Source organism: Nerophis ophidion, linkage group LG24, assembly GCF_033978795.1.
Source record: "Nerophis ophidion isolate RoL-2023_Sa linkage group LG24, RoL_Noph_v1.0, whole genome shotgun sequence".
NCBI lineage: Eukaryota > Metazoa > Chordata > Actinopteri > Syngnathiformes > Syngnathidae > Nerophis > Nerophis ophidion.
The window spans coordinates 3630477-3648010 of NC_084634.1; the positions used below are offsets into that span (position 1 = coordinate 3630477).

Below are 17534 nucleotides of genomic sequence, written 5' to 3' on the forward strand. Positions count from 1 at the left end.
GAGCAGCGCGGACGAAGGCGTGGGCCCCCCCGGTCCACCCGACACCTCCGCCCCTCCCAAAGACCCCTCAGAGCCGCTTCAGGAAGAGACGACAGCTGCTGGGCTTCAGCAGTCCTTGGCCGCGTCCCACAGCAACATGGCCGCCAGGAGCTTCACGCCAGAGATGCCAGGTAGTCTCACAAAGTCTTTTTATTCTTTGGGGGAAGTTCAAACGAGACCTTTTGGGGGGTTTGGAAAAGTAGTAGGCATAAACTCTCCTTGTTTCTCCAGAAGTGTGACTGCCACAAGCCTTTTTTGACTTGGGGGGCCACAATGGGCTAAAAGAATATGTCCGGTGTACATATTATGTTAATATAATTGGATATTAGGAGTATGTGAAAGTTTGCCTCCTTATAGTTTTGTAATCAATCAGAAATATCAAGCAGCTAGACTGCGGAAAAATTGGGATAAATGTGGAGTGTTTTGCATATTTCCCATCATGCATTGTTAGAGATTTAAATGGGGGTAATTTAGAATTGTTTTATTTTTTAATAATATCCACCAAGTTCAGTGAGCAGGTGTAAGTTTAATTTGAGTTTATTTTTCTAGATAAATACATTTGACTTTAATGTTGTAAAATGACATCATTTTTTTGTCCTGAAAAATAAGAATGGTAACTTTTCTCACAACAAAAGTAGGACTTTTTCCACAACATAATTGACTTTAATCATGTAAAATGGCATCATTTTTTCTTGTAATTGTTATATTTTTACTCAAAATATTCTGACATAAGTATTGTGCAATGTGATGTATCATACATACAACATAATGCATCACAATTTCCAGTTTGGGCCCTGCGATGGGGTGGCAACTTGTCCAGGGTGTACCCTGCCTTCCGCCCGATTGTAGCTGAGATAGGCGCCAGCGCCCCCCGCGACCCCGAAAGGGAATAAGCGGTAGAAAATGGATGGATGGAATTTCCAGTTTGTCTTTTGAACATGTTTGAAAATAGAATAGAATAGAGTTTTATCATCATTATTGCAGTCAACAGGTTCAAAGAACAACGAAATTGGAGAAAAAGAGTAGGAAGAAGCAGAGATGATTTAATCCTACTCCTTTTCTTTTACATGACAGTTGCCAAAACTTTTGTTCACTTCCTATCCTCAATTTATTCACAATATACTCGATGAGTAATCCCGATAAAATAAATAAATAATTAGTGAAGTAAGTTACATTTCATATGGTGAGATGAGTAAGATTATTTTGAAAATGAACGGATGGACGAAAGAAATTCAGAATGTTTATCACGGTTCTTCTTCTTTGTACTTTGTAAAAACTTTTAAGTTTGGTTATTGCATTGGTTACATTTTGTTTTTGGGCCATGACTAGGAAAGGTTGTTCGGATTAGGTCATAGACGTCTATGCTGTGCCGGGTTCACTTCAAAACATTATAGCATTGATCTGCTTTACTCACATTGTCCACAAGATGGCGGCAAATTTGCTGCAATCAGATTGTTTGATACTGGAAATGAGTTGGAAAAACCCGATAGGCCAATTTCCTTGTAAAACTCGTAACGTCACGTCGGCGGGCCGCCACTAGGATGCAGAAACTAAATATTGCTTCCGTAGTAGAAATATTGGGGATTTAACCCGGGGCCTCATCCTGTTCGTGACGCCAATTTTATGTGTTGGCCTGTATGGAGACGCCAATTTTATGTGGTTGCAATCAGATAGTACAAAGTTGGATTGAATCGATATGAAAACAGACAGTATTTCATGGGACGAAAAGATGGTGCACCCTCATGAAAGGAATTAATAAGAGCGCTTGGTCTTCCCTTCTTATTTATACGCTCCATGATGACCTGATTTGTATCATAACAACCTATGCAACTGTCCAATGTTCAGGGTGACTTGACCTCTCATGTCGTGTCCCTCCCAATGCATTTAGTTTGGAGGTAACCCTAGCACAGAAATCTTCTACTACACTTCCATTTTCAACCCGACCGTGTTTTTCCTCAGTTCGAGATGATTGTGCGCCGCCCGTGCTGCAGCCTTACAAGCCTCGTGGCGCGGCGGAGCTCTTCCTCTTCCCTCAAGGCGAAACCAACAGCACCACCTCGTGCACCACCATGGAGAGCTCGCACACCGGTAAGCTCCGCCCACCCGGGCGAGTCCGTTGAATCTTTGATGAGCCTGCAGGCTGAGGTCATGTTTCCCATGCCGAGCAGCTGCTTCCTTGTAACCTTATTATTCATGAGGGGGCGGGGCTTAGATAGAACCGGTTCTGAAGACCCCCCCTTTTGCTTTCCCGCACATATTCGCCTCTCTAAATGTGGTGTCATTTTTCCCAGGTTCTGATGACGCCATTCCCCCGCTCTTCAGCAGCGAGGTCCTGGGCCATCAGGACCCGGGCCTGGACCGCGGCGTCACCATCAAACATGCGCAAGGGATCTACAGCAAGAGGCCGCACACGTCCACCGTCAGGACACGAGAGGCGGCACACAGAGGTGAGGCGGGCATCGAACACGCGCACTCCTTCCAACCTCCTTTGGTACGTCTGTCAGGTTCAAACACTGATGACCTCTATTAAACAAGACAAGAAGCAAGGAATTAAACAGACAGAATTCAATATAGCTACATTTAGGAGAAACGTGTTGATCAGGGGTCCGGTGCCCACGGGCACCAGGTCGCCCGTAAGGACCAGATGAGTCGCCCGCTGGCCTGTTCTAAAAATAGCTCAAATAGCAGCACTTACCAGTGAGCTGCCTCTATTTTTTCAATTGTATTTATTGACTAGCAAGCTGGTCTCGCTTTGCTCGACATTTTTATTCTAAGAGAGACAAAACTCAAATAGAATTTGAAAATCCCCAAAAATATTTTAAAGACCTGGTCGTCACTTGTTTAAATAAATAAATGTATTTTTTTTACTTTGCTTCTTATAACTTCCAGAAAAACAATTTTAGAGGAAAAATACCACCTTAAAAATGATTTTAGTATTTTTAAACACATGTACCTTTTAAATTCCTTCCTCTTATTTCCTGACAATTTAAATCAATGTCAAAGTATTTTTTTCTTTTTTATTGTAAAGAATAATAAATACATTTCAATTTAATTCTTCATTTTAGCTTGTTTTTTCGACGAAGAATAATTGTGAAATATTTCTTCAAACTTATTATGATTAAAATCCTAAGAAAATATTCTGGCAAATCTAGAAAATCTGTATAATTAAATTTAAATCTTATTTCAAAGTTTTTTGAATTTCTTTTAAAATTTTTGTTCTGGGAAATCTAGAAGAAATTATTATTTGTCTTTGTTAGAAATATAGCTTGGTCCAATTTGTTATATATTCTAACAAAAGTGCAGATTGGATTTTAACCTATTTAAAACATGTCAACACAATTCTAAAATTAATCTTAATCAGGAAAAATTACTAATGATGTTGCATAAATTATTTTTTTTATTTTTTTCAAAAAGATTCGAATTAGCTAGTTTTTATTTTCTTTTTTTCGGTTGAATTTTGAATTTTAGAGAGTTAAAATTGAAGATAAACTATGTTTCAAAATTAAATTTTCATTTTTTTCGTGTTTTCTCCTCTTTTAAACCGCTCAATTAAGTATTTTTTTCATCATTTATTCTCTACAAAAAACCTTCCATAGAAGGACAAAAAATGTAAAAAAAATACCTATTTTTTATGTATAAATATTTATCTGTTTCTATATATATTTATTGTGAGAAATCATTAAGATTATCAGTGTTTCCACAAAGATAAATATCATTAATTATTAATAATAACATAGAGTTAAAGGTAAATTGAGCAAATTGGCTATTTCTGGCAATTTATTCAAGTGTGTATCAAACTGGTAGCCCTTCGCATTAATCAGTACCCAAGAAGTAGCTCTTGGTTTCAAAAAGGTTGTCGACCCCTGGTGTAGACACTGTACTCTTGTATGGTGTCGTCCCACGCTCTGACGAAAGATTGTACGCCTCCTCTTTTATTTGGACTTTCCCTGATTACATGGCAACACCTGTTTCTAAGGGAGGGGGGTCATAAACAGCCATCACCTTTGGTTACAAAACAGTTAAAAGAAAAGGTCAGGCCCTGCCTCCTCTCCGCTTTGTAGATCTCGGGTAAAGACAAAATCTTCCTGTGGGAAACAATACATCAAAGAGACCGACACCCTCCTGTCGCTCCCCATCCTATACAGTGGAGTTTTACAAGTCTTTAGTTCAGTAGGGCGAGCTGAACTCAGTGTAACACAAAGTTTTGTGATAACTTAGATACAATTATTCTGACAACGTCTCTCCCCGGCAGATAAAACACCTCCTCAGGGGTCCCCGGCTCCCAAAGAAACCTCCAGAATGGAGCCGATCCAGGCGGGAGGAAAACGGGACGTGGACCTCCACCCTCAGAGCGACCAGTCTTGGCCTGTGACCACAGAGAGGGAGGCGTGGCTAATGGAGCAGCTGCAGCGCCTGTCTGATCTCATTCTCAACACTAGAGGCGCTAGCGGGCAGCCTGCCAGGACCTACGACGGAGGACGAAAGGCAGCTGGTAAACTCCGTGGCGAGGACAAAGCGCCGGGGGGAAGAACTCCTCCTCCTCCTCGCCAGGCGTGGACACATAGCCCAGAAGAGCTCGGTCACGCCCACTTCACCTCCACATCGCGCTTTTGTCCAGCGGATAGAGACGAGTCCACCACGTCTACATCCAAGTCCAGGTCCACGTCCACATCCACGTCCACCGTGGACACGGCCCGGCTCATCAGAGTCTTCGGTCTCCACCGCGTCCAACCCGCCAAGAGCCAGTCGGGCCTCCAAAAACTGTACAGCAGCATCAGCAGGCAGCGGGACGAGTGGGAGGGGCGGAGCTTCAGCCCTCCGACGGAAACCACCAGCGAGGAATCCAACGTGAGTGTCTCTCGCACGCCACACTTCCCAGAACTTTCTTAGCGCCGTCTTGTGCGTCAAAGGTCACGGCCGAGTCCTCATCCAGCGGCCCGCAGGTCAGGACCCCCAAGAACAACGCCAAGGTGGTCAGCAGAGGAGTCCAAGCAGGTGAGTTTGCCCGCGACCAGGTCGGCGACGTCCACAACGTCAACGTGCACTTTGCTTTTATTTTGTTCAGGCGACTTGGAGATTGTCTGCAATGCCACCCGCCATCACACCAGAGACGTGGGCACCATGTTCCCCTCCCCCCGCCATCCTCAGAGGAGTCAGCTGGCCTCGCACAAGCAGAAGAGGAGCCGGGCGCCGCATAAACCTCGAGGTACGTGCTCATGTCCTCAGTGGGAACTAAATACTGTGCAGAAGGCCCCATTTCACTTGTAAAACTAAATATTCTCTCTGAAACGTGTCTTTTTGTTCATATTTTTAGGTGATTTGGAGGTAGATTTTTTTTTAATTAAAACGTTTGAAAAAGTATGGTAAATTGCAATAATTTTACCTTAAAATGTAGTGTATATTAAGCGGGCTTCCGGAAATGCGCGTCCCTTCTGATTTCAATGCGTAAAAAGACACAAAAAGTGTGTTAACGCCGACAGTGTGTATGTATATATGTACGTGTATGTATATATGTGTGTGTATATGTATGTGTATACATTTATAAATATATATAAATAAATATATATATATATTAGGGCTGGGCAGCGATTAAAAATTTTAATCGAAGTTAATCGCACTATTTCTCCGATTAATCGCGATTAACTGCATTGTATACGCAAAGCCCAATAATGAATTCCAAAGTAGTGTGTAGTGCACCTTTTATTGGAATATTCTCCCACATGAACAAAAGCGCCAAAACATTTGTTGTGCAAACACAATTTAAATCAGTCCTTGTTAAACAGTAGCAGTTAAATAGCATATTTGATGAAAATCAACTCCAAAAATACAAATACAAACATTTAAGCTTATTGCCACTGCCAGGGTATTTAAGTTATCCTGTTTGTTATGGAAAATAAATATAATCTACATACAAATCTCTGAGCCACAATCATAACATCTGAACAGGCAATTTCTGAGGTAACAGCAGAAACATTTTTTTTATCAGGGATCTTATGTTTAAAAAACCTATATTATAGGTAGTGGGCTGTTTTAGGGAATTTTGGATCAAATTATCCGTAGTAGCAATATTAATAATGTTGTGTTTATTCTGCGTAGTGCACTTAAAATAATTATGACCATATTTAGGAATTGATATGATGGGAATTTTCCGATTGTTTGCTTGGTGCTTTGATAAACTGAAGGCATCATATACATGGTACTATATTGTGATGTTATGAGCCAGGGAATAAAATAACTACCCTACCCAGCATGCAACAGGAGTGACGAGCATGTGTCGCCATGACGGCATCTTGTATGTTGTGATATGCACGCTCTGAAAGCAAACGTTAAGAACTCAGCCAACACTCCTGGTCTGCATTATTCATAAATAGACAGACAACACATATACTCCGCTGCTTCACAGGCCGCTGGATGTAGACGGCAAAGTATTCCCATGCTAGCTAGCCGGTCTAACAAGCACGCCTCATTCAGTCCAAAACGGCCCGATCCATCCACATCCAGAATTGTCTGGCGGTCGTAAGTGATCCCGGAGTGACCACGCTGTAAGCCAGCCAGGAAATCTGCAGAATTGTCCGGTATTTTTGCCAAATGTTGCATCTTTACCAAGAGCCCCTCCACGCCGAAGTACATCCGGGAGATGCCATCTTGTTAAGAAAAGGCATTAACAAAATAAAAACATGTAAACAACATACGCAAATGTGCGATAAAATAATTGTCGGCGTTAATAGATTGATGAGTTAACGCGTAATTAACGCATTAATTTGCCCACCCCTAATATATATATATATGTGTATATATATATATATATATATATATATATATATATATCTTGCAATTTATGTTCTGGAAATGACTTGAATGTTTGTGCCATTGGTTAATAACGTTATATCGTAATATATATCGTATATCGCGTATATATATATATATATACATATATATATATTAGGGGTGTAACGGTACACAAACATTTCGGTTCGGTACGTACCTCGGTTCAGAGGTCACGGTTCGGTTCATTTTAGGTACAGTAAGAAAAAAAACTAAATATACATTTTTTGATTATTTATTTAACACATTTGCTAAATCTTCCACCAAAAATATTTTGATGTGAAGTAATCGGAAACTTGGATAGGTCAATAATTCATAATCACATTGATTTTGATTCAATATTATGTTTTTAGCAATGACAGTTTGAAAGAAAAAAAAACAGCTTTGTTTAATTAGACAGTGTTGCAACTTTTGCTAAATTACATTTAGCCTTTAAGCTTTTTTATTTCACTTTTGTTTATGTTTTTGTTTATTTTAATAGTATTTTTAGAATGTGCCATGGGCCTTTAAAACATTAGGTGTGTGCCGCAAATGGCCTCCGGGGCACACTTTTGACACCCCTGCTATAGATATTAAAAAATTAAATCAGAGCCTGGCGACACATGCACGTTTATCATAACTCTCTCGCTCTGTCTGTCGCTGTCCCTCCCTCACGAATGCTGCTGTGTGCACAAATTGTCTTGTTTTTTAACCCCTTCTTAACCTTGAACGCACATTGAAAATACACGCAACCCTAACTTAAAATGCTGGACATTTGAGGCATTTAAGAAACTCCACCCGGACAGCCCCACAAAAGAGGACTTATCCCGTGAAAAGAGGAGATATGGTCAGTCTATCATAGCCCAGTCGTTGCTAGCATGCCGTGTATTGTTGTTTTTTTGATTGATTGAAACTTTTATTAGTAGATTGCACAGTACAGTACATATTCCGTACAATTGACCAGTAAATGCTAACACCCCAATAAGTATTTCAACCTGTTTTAAGTCGGGGTCCACGTAAATCAATCCATGGTGCCTCCACTTTCCTCCACTGCTTGTGTCAGTACCTGCACAAGGTGACTCTGGTAGAGGGGGCGTGTCTTCTCATCTCCCACTCTGCTTATGGTCACATAGTTCCCCTGGACCTCCACCCTTGCACTTATGGTCACATAGTTCCCCTGGACCTCCACCCTTGCACTTATGGTCACATAGTTCCCCTTGACCTCCACCCTTGCACTTATGGTCACATAGTTCCCCTGGACCTCCACCCTTGCACTTATGGTCACATAGTTCCCCTGGACCTCCACCCTTGCACTTATGGTCACATAGTTCCCCTGGACCTCCACCCTTGCACTTATGGTCACATAGTTCCCCTGGACCTCCACCCTTGCACTTATGGTCACATAGTTCCCCTTGACCTCCACCCTTGCACTTATGGTCACATAGTTCCCCTGGACCTCCACCCTTGCACTTATGGTCACATAGTTCCCCTGGACCTCCACCCTTGCACTTATGGTCACATAGTTCCCCTGGACCTCCACCCTTCTGTCGTGAGCGCAACAAATGACGCTCGGGATAGTTCGTCCACAACTTTTTTCTTCTCTTGCTCATATAAATCAGTTTTGTCTCTGTGTGATATAAAAATTTACTATATCGTAATATTCGAGTATACGTTCACACGCAGGCCTTTTAGCTGCCGGCGTACACTTCAGGCTCTCCTCGCTCTTTCCTGTCTCTCCTTCTCGCAGACAAGCAGGCGCACATTCGTCACAAACTGTCACGTCACATACACGCCCTCGCGGCGTGGCTAATGTTAGCTGCTAATGTAGTCGTACAAGAGAAAGATGCTGCGGATCTGGTAACAAATGAAGGAAGACTTAATTCCCAATAAAAACAGCAGGGGGTCCATCGTCTGGCGGTGGTTTGGCTTCAAGTGGGAATATGTCGAACAGGCAACTGTAATTTGTCAAGTGTGGGGGGAAAAAGCGTTGCTATAAAAAGTAGCATTACTGCTAATATGTAGCATTTGAAAAGTCACTCGCTAGAGAATGAAGAGAATTTCATCACCTTAGTAACATACCACATAGTGGAGGACGAATACTATTTGATTTACTATTATGCAGCTCATTTTTATTTGACACTTAAAATGTCTCCGACAATCTTGCAATTTATGTTCTGGAAAACACTTGAATGTTTGTGCCATTGCTTAATAACGTTAATAAATATACTTTTGGTCAATTGACTTAGTTTAAAAGTAGCATATATGAATACAGTATGAAGAAGAATGTTTGAATGTAGACACATAGAATCATCATACTGTTATGATTATATGTATCAAGTGTTCATTCAAGGCCAAGGCAAAATATCGTAATATATATCGTATATCGCGATATGGCCTAAAAAAATCGCAATATTAAAAAAAGGCAATATCGCTAGTCCTAATATATATATATATGTATATATATATATATGTATATGTATATGTGTATATACTAAGGGTGTAACGGTACGTGTATTTGTATTGAACCGTTTCGGTACGAGGGTGTATCGAACGAGTTTGTAAGCTAAAGTCTTAACAAGCTGCTCTGCTTTCTGCCTCTGTCTGAGCAGTGAGCACCCAGCATTGTCCCGCCCACACAACCATCTGATTGGTTACATACAAAGCCAATCAGCAGTGCGTATTCAGAACACATGTTGTCCATGCTTCAGCATCGAGCAAATATATGTTCGGCAGGTGAGCAGCGGACATTGTACACTCCCCAAATTATACTAAACACTTCCCAGTCACAACTATTACAAACATCACTATGAGCCCGTTGACCTTCTAGAAACTTAAACTGCAGCTCAGCTCGCTCACAGTTCTGGCTTGAGGTGAGGCTAATTAGCTTTTAGTGTTACGTTAGCTCATTTTGCTGTGTGTGTGTGAGTGTGTGTGTGTTAGGGGCAGCAAAGCCCTGTCTGTCTGTTATTTCACATTAACTAACATGGTGTCCAGGGATGGATAGTCTCTCCTATTGCTATTGTACTATTTTTTTCAGCTATAGTTACATGAATCATTAGTAATGTAGCAGCCTAGTTTTGAATAGCAGGGTCCCTGCTATCACATGTTGATAAAAATACAACATTTACATAATAAAAGTCAACTACAGGCTTCCCAAATGCTGTAATAAATTAAGCATGATGAGTTGACTTGAAACTGTCTAATGTTGCACTTTTTATATCTAGAAGAAAGGTTTTGTCATTTTTATTTCATCAAAGCAACAACTTGAGGCAGTTTAATGTGGATTAACGTGGGCAGAATTATTATAGTGTTCCCAATGTTAAAAGGATAAAGCCATTGTTTACACATTTGGTAAATAAATAACCCAAAAATGTATAGTTTGTTGTTTTCTTACTGTACCGAAAATGAACCGAACCCTGACCTCTAAACCGAGGTACGTACCGAACCAACATTTTTGTCCATATATACATACACTAGGCAGGAGATGCACCACATCTCAGCATGTTGTCCTCGTGAGAGACAAGTAATACTTGGACTATGTCTGCTGGGAATCTTTCAGCCGTGTCCTGGTTCATCCCTTTGGACCACCTAGAGTTCCAGTCCAGGAAGGAGAACCGTCCTGAGGAGCAGGAGGAGGAAGAGGAGCAAGAGGAGGAGGAAGAGGACGTCCCTGAACCCAGCTCACTTTGGTACGACACCTACAGGAGGAGTGTGGTGTGGAGACAACCTCTGCAGCCCACACAACACCACCTCACCACCACTCAAGTCACCTCCCTGCAGGTCAGTAAGCATGTGTTCACCTGACTTCTTCATCCTCTCATGTGTCCACCTGACTTCTTCATCCTCTAGTCATGTGTTCACCTGACTTCTTCATCCTCTAGTCACTCATGTTCATGTGTCCACCTGACTTCACCCTCATGTTCATGTGTCCACCTGACTTCACCCTCATGTTCATGTGTCCACCTGACTTCTTCATCCTCTAGTCACTCATGTTCATGTGTCCACCTGACTTCTTCATCCTCTAGTCACTCATGTTCATGTGTCCACCTGACTTCTTCATCCTCTAGCCACTCATGTTCATGTGTCCACCTGACTTCTTCATCCTCTAGTCACTCATTTTCATGTGTCCACCTGACTTCTTCATCCTCTAGTCATTCATGTTCATGTGTCCACCTGACTTCTTCATCCTCTAGTCACTCATGTTCATGTGTCCACCTGACTTCTTCACCCTGTAGTCTCACATGTTCATGTGTCCACCTGACTTCTTCATCCTCTAGTCACTCATGTTCATGTGTCCACCTGACTTATTCATCCTCTAGTCACTCATGTTCATGTGTCCACCTGACTTCTTCATCCTCTACTCACTCATTTTCATGTGTCCACCTGACTTCTTCATCCTCTAGTCATTCATGTTCATGTGTCCACCTGACTTCTTCATCCTCTAGTCACTCATGTTCATGTGTCCACCTGACTTCTTCACCCTGTAGTCTCACATGTTCATGTGTCCACCTGACTTCTTCATCCTCTAGTCACTCATGTTCATGTGTCCACCTGACTTATTCATCCTCTAGTCACTCATGTTCATGTGTCCACCTGACTTCTTCATCCTCTCACCACTCATGTTCATGTGTCCACCTGACCTCACCCTCATGTTCATGTGTCCACCTGACTTCTTCATCCTCTAGTCACTCATGTTCATGTGTCTACCTGACTTCTTCATCCTCTAGTCACTCATGTTCATGTGTCTACCTGACTTCATCCTCTAGTCACTCATGTTCATGTGTCCACCTGACTTCTTCATCCTCTCACAACTCATGTTCATGTGTCCACCTGACTTCTTCATCCTCTAGTCACTCATGTTCATGTGTCCACCTGACCTCATGTTCATGTGTCCACAGGAGGCTCTGGTGACGTATCGACCTGACTTCATCTGCCGCTCCAGACAGCGCCTGCACATCCTGACTCAGGACAGGAAGAGCATTGGGCGACCGGCAGGTGTGGCCACGCCCCCTTGGAACTAACTCACCTGTGTGTGATAAAACCTGGAGGCCACAGGATAACAACGTTGTGTGCTTGCAGGTGTGCTGATGAGGGCTGTTCCTTGGAAGGAGATGATCCAACGCAGCAAAAGGTAAGACTGGCATCAAAGTGGTGATATCATACCACTCCTTTATTACTCATCACATACCTTGTCACATTCAGGCTGGTATCAATACTTAGCATTTGAAATACACAACTTTTTACATTTTAACATGTACTTAAAATATGACCCGACCTCCGATTTTATATATATATATATATACATATATATATATATATATATATATATATATATATATATAATATGCATATAATATGCATATATATATACAGACATATATACATATACATAAGGGCTGTGAATCTTTGGGTGTCCCACGATTTGATTCAATATTGATTCTTGGGGTCACGATTCGATAATATATCGATTTTTTTCGATTCGATTCTCGATTCAAAAACGATATTTTTCCGATTCAAAAGGATTGTGTATTGATTCAATACATAGATTTCAGCAGGATCTACCCCAGTCTGTGACATGCTAGCAGAGTAGTAGATTTATAAATTAAAAAGCTTTTATAATTGTAAAGGACAATGTTTTATAAACTGATTGCAATAATGTAAATTTGTTTTAAGTATTAAAGGAAGCAAAAATTTGACTTATTTTATCTTTGTGAGAACATTGGACACAGTGTGTTGTCCAGCTTATGAGATGCCATACAAGTGTAAGCCACTTGTTCTTTTTTATTATTTTTATAAATGTCTAATGATAATGTCAGTGAGGGATTTTTAATCACTGCTATGCTGAAATGATAACTAATATTGATACTGTTGTTGATAATATTCATTTTTTTGGTTTGTTCTGTGTGGTGTTTGTGTCTCCTCTCAATTGGTCTGTTTATTGCAGTTCTGAGTGTTGCTGGCTCAGGTTTGGTTTTGGAATTGGATTGTTATGGTATTGCTGTGTAGTGGTTTGTTGGATTGATATAAAAAAATATAGATTTTTTTAAAAATGAGAATTGATTCTGAATCGCATAACAGATTCGATTTGTATTCGAATCGATTTTCCCCCACGCCCCTAGTATATATATGTATGTATATATTTGTGTGTGTATATATATATATATATATATATATGTGTGTGTGTGTGTGTGTGTATATATACGTGTGTATATATTTATATATGTATGTATATATGTGTGTATATATATATATATATATATATATATATGTGTGTGTATATATATATATATATATATGTGTGTGTGTATATATACGTGTATATATGTATATATACACGGATATGTACACACACACATACATATATATATATATATACATGTAAATTGTATATATATGTATACATATATATATATTAGGGGTGTGGGAAAAAATCAATTCAAATACGAATCGAATCGTTTACGCAGAATCAATCCTCATTTTTAAAAAATCTATTTTTTATTTATTTCAAAAAAAAAATATATTTTTTTTTTTAATCAATCCAACAAACCACTACACAACAACACCATAACAATGCAATCCAATTCCAAAAGCAAACCTGAACCAGCAACACTCAGAACTGCAATAAAGACACAAACACCACACAGAACAAAACAAAAGTAGTGAAACAAAAATGAATATTATCAACAACAGTATCAATATTAGTTATCATTTCAGCATAGCAGTGATTAAAAATCCCTCACTGACATTATCATTAGACATTTATAAAAGTAATAAAAAAGAACAATAGTGTCACAGTGGCTTACACTTGCATGGCATCTCATAAGCTGGACAACACACTGTGTCCAATGTTTGCACAAAGATAAAATAACTCATATTTTTGCTTCCTTTAATAGTTCAAACAAATTTACATTATTGCAATTAGTTGATAAAACATTGTCCTTTACAATTATAAAAGCTTTTTATTTTTTAAATCTACTACTCTGCTAGCATGTCACAGACTGAGGTAGATCCTGCTGAAATCTATGTATTGAATGAATACACAATCCTTTTGAATTGGAAAAATGTCGTTTTTGAATCGAGAATCGATATTGAATCGATTCGTGGGACACCCAAAGATTCACAGCCTTAACATTATATATATATATATATACACACACACATATATAAATAAATTGTATATATATATAATTTAAATAAATGAAGCACTTGATGTAGATAATAGAGTATATAACATGTGTGGTGCAGGATGTATGACAGTCTACCAGAGCAACAAAGGAAGCGTGCTGCAGAGAAGCAGAAAGCTCAGACACAATCCAACCGCCTCAACGTGCAGATCTACAACAAGGTCATTATCACACACACACACACACACACACACACACACACACACGCTTAAAAGTGTTGTTGCCTTTCCAGAAAGTCACCAAGCGCCTCCTGGAGAACCGGCCAGCTGCACCTCATAAAAATTATTGGTGATTTAAAATTTTGGCTTTTTTTTACAAGACTGTTTTTAAAGTGTTTTGAATGTTTGAGTAGACTTTTTATCCAATTAAACCTCCTTGACAATCTGACCTTTGACACACTTTTTATTGAGCAGATGCAGGAGGCCTGTGAAGGTGACATCATAGTCCACACAAATAATGCAGCAGACTGTAAAAGTAACAAATCCACCTCAGTTTCCAGGTTGATGTGCAACCAAAGAAGGTAACTTTGCAGAGCGACAAAGGTGTGCTTTTATCTTTGGGACGTGCAAACATAAGCTGTGATCATCATCATGCCACATAGTACACTCCTTATGGAACACACTCAGCATGCACTTAGCTCCCATGTTGCAACTTTGCAGGGAGGGAGGTGAGTTATGGGTGGGTATGTAGCACTGATAAAGGATGGGTATGTACCACTGATGAGGGATGGGTATGTTCCAATCCATACCGGTAATGAAAGGTAGCAATGTTCAATACTTTTGTGTGTGTTACTAAATGGTAATGACATTTTAATTTGTAATTATGTGATAATGATTGTGGAGGTAAGTAGTTGTTGCGCCCTAGAAGGTGTTTGTACACACCAGTTGTTAAGATTGTAGCATTCTTCGCCTTTGTAGTTTTCACTGCTGAATTGCCATGTAGAGTCACTAACAGTAGCCTGGCTATGTAAATTAGCATCAAGCTAGCACGTTTTGAGAGAGTGGCACTTTGGTCAAAGTTTGGGCGTTATTCAATTGGTGTGTAATGTTGTTGTGGTCCACAAAATAAACATGCTAGTTGAGTTTTAGACCTTTTTAACACTGGTTAGTCCTGTGGTAGTTTAGTTTGACAACCACTGACTCTCAGTTTGCAGCTTGATCACATGACTCTGTGTTTAGTGTGCACACCAAAAGTATGGAAATATGCCAGCGTTTGATTTGAGGTGGCAGGTGACAGTAACCATCACTAGAGGTGACACTCAGGTGACAGTAACCATCACTAGTGGTGACTTTCGGGTGACAGTAACCATCACTAGTGGTGACACTCAGGTGACAGTAACCATCACTAGTGGTGACACTCAGGTGACAGTAACCATCACCAGTGGTGACAGTCAGGTGACAGTAACCATCACTAGTGGTGACTTTCGGGTGACAGTAACCATCACTAGTGGTGACACTCACCATCACTAGTGATGATACTCGGGTGACAGTAACCATCACTAGTGGTGACTCTTGGGTGACAGTAACCATCACTAGTGATGACACTCGGGTGACAGTAACCATCACTAGTGGTGACACTCACCATCACTAGTGATGATACTCGGGTGACAGTAACCATCACTAGTGATGATACTCGGGTGACAGTAACCATCACTAGTGATGATACTCGGGTGACAGTAACCATCACTAGTGGTGACACTCACCATCACTAGTGATGATACTCGGGTGACAGTAACCATCACTAGTGATGATACTCGGGTGACAGTAACCATCACTAGTGATGATACTCGGGTGACAGTAACCATCACTAGTGGTGACACTCACCATCACTAGTGATGACACTCACCATCACTAGTGATGATACTCGGTTGACAGTAACCATCACTAGTGGTGACTCTTGGGTGACAGTAACCATCACTAGTAGTGACACTCAGGTGACAGTAACCATTACTGTAGGTAACACTCACCATCACTTGTGGTGACACTCAGGTGACAGTAACCATGACTAGTGGGGATGGCCTGGGTGACAGTAACCATGACTAGTGGTGATGGTCTGGGTGACAGTAACCATGACTAGTGGGGATGGCCTGGGTGACAGTAACCATGACTAGTGGTGATGGTCTGGGTGACAGTAACCATGACTAGTGGGGATGGTCTGGGTGACAGTAACCATCACTAGTGGTGACTTTCGGGTGACAATAACCATCACTAGAGGTGACACTCAGGTGACAGTAACCATCACCAGTGGTGATAGTCAGGTGACAGTAACCATGACTAGTGGTGAGAGTCAGGTGGTGGTCATCAAGTTGTGGACGTGGTGTAGCTGAGTGTGTGTGAGCAGCAGCTGGTGCACCTGCTCTTGTCCTGGGGGACATGACACCATCAGTCTGCCCACCAGCACCGCCTGACCCTGCTGCTCCTCTTTGGCCTGCAAGGTGGTCACAAGCCCCGCCCACTGAGTCATCAGCAACATGACACCTACAACAACACTAGTAGACTACCTTGCATGACTACTACTACTACAACTACTACTACTACTACTATTATTATTACTGCTACTATTACTGCTACTACTATTACTGCTACTACTACCACTACTATTACTGCAACTATTATTACTACTACCAATACTACTATTACTGCTACTACTATTACTTCTACTGCTACTATTATCACTACTATTATTACTGCTACTATTACTACTACTATTATCACTACTATTACTACCAATACTACTACTATTGCTGCTACTATTATTACTACTACTGCAACTACCACTATTATTACTGCTACTATTACTAATAATACTACTACTATCACTGCTACTACTACTATTATCACTACTATTATTACTGCTACTATTATTACTACTACTGCTGCTACTATTACTTCTACTGCTACTATTATTACTGCTACACTATTACTACTACTATTACTGCAACTACTATTACTACTGCTACTACTACTACTATTATTACTGCTACTATTATTACTACTGTTACTATTTCTGCTACCACTATTATTACTGCTACTACTATTACTGCTACTATTACTGCTACTATTATTACTACTACTATAATTACTGCTACTATTACTGCTACTACAACTACTATTATTACTGTTACTGCTACTACTACTACTACTATTACTGCTACTACTATTACTTCTACTACTATTACTGCTACTATTATTACTACTACTACTACCACCACTGCTACTACTACTATTATCACTACTACTGCTACTACTATTACTATTATCATTACTGCTATTATTACTAATACTACTACTATCACTGCTACTACTATTACTGCTACTACTACTATTACTGCTACTATTATTACTACTATTATTACTACTACTGCTACTACTACTACTATTACTATTATTATTACTGCTATTATTACTAATACTACTACTATTACTGCTACTATTATTACTACTATTATTACTACTACTATTACTGCTACTACTACTATTATCACTGCTACTACTACTATTACTATTA

General features: G+C 40.2%; 2 protein-coding genes across 18 annotated transcripts in view; one reads left to right on the plus strand and one right to left on the minus strand.

The window, feature by feature from the left end:
• Positions 1-15114, plus strand: part of alms1 (ALMS1 centrosome and basal body associated protein) — a 172784-nt gene extending 157670 nt beyond the window's left edge. For 3 of the 4 annotated variants that reach the window (XM_061886161.1, XM_061886164.1, XM_061886162.1), the window contains 11 exons: positions 1-170; positions 1999-2127; positions 2331-2486; positions 4292-4887; positions 4950-5034; positions 5105-5245; positions 10403-10623; positions 11742-11838; positions 11923-11974; positions 14089-14188; positions 14260-15114. The exon at positions 1-170 is cut by the window's left edge and continues 542 nt beyond it. In XM_061886161.1, the coding sequence (XP_061742145.1) occupies positions 1-170; positions 1999-2127; positions 2331-2486; positions 4292-4887; positions 4950-5034; positions 5105-5245; positions 10403-10623; positions 11742-11838; positions 11923-11974; positions 14089-14188; positions 14260-14319 (1807 nt within the window). In that variant the 3' untranslated portion in view covers positions 14320-15114. The remainder of the gene's footprint in view (positions 171-1998; positions 2128-2330; positions 2487-4291; positions 4888-4949; positions 5035-5104; positions 5246-10402; positions 10624-11741; positions 11839-11922; positions 11975-14088; positions 14189-14259) is intronic. The other variant, XM_061886165.1, reaches the window with a different exon arrangement.
• dctn1b (dynactin 1b) overlaps positions 14412-17534 on the minus strand; it is a 93337-nt gene continuing 90214 nt past the window's right edge. For 13 of the 14 annotated variants that reach the window (XM_061886170.1, XM_061886169.1, XM_061886168.1 and 10 more), the window contains 2 exons: positions 16285-16454; positions 14412-16185 (listed from right to left, as the gene is read on the minus strand). In XM_061886170.1, coding sequence (XP_061742154.1) covers positions 16314-16454 — 141 coding nt within the window. In that variant the 3' untranslated portion in view covers positions 14412-16185; positions 16285-16313. The remainder of the gene's footprint in view (positions 16186-16284; positions 16455-17534) is intronic. The other variant, XM_061886167.1, reaches the window with a different exon arrangement.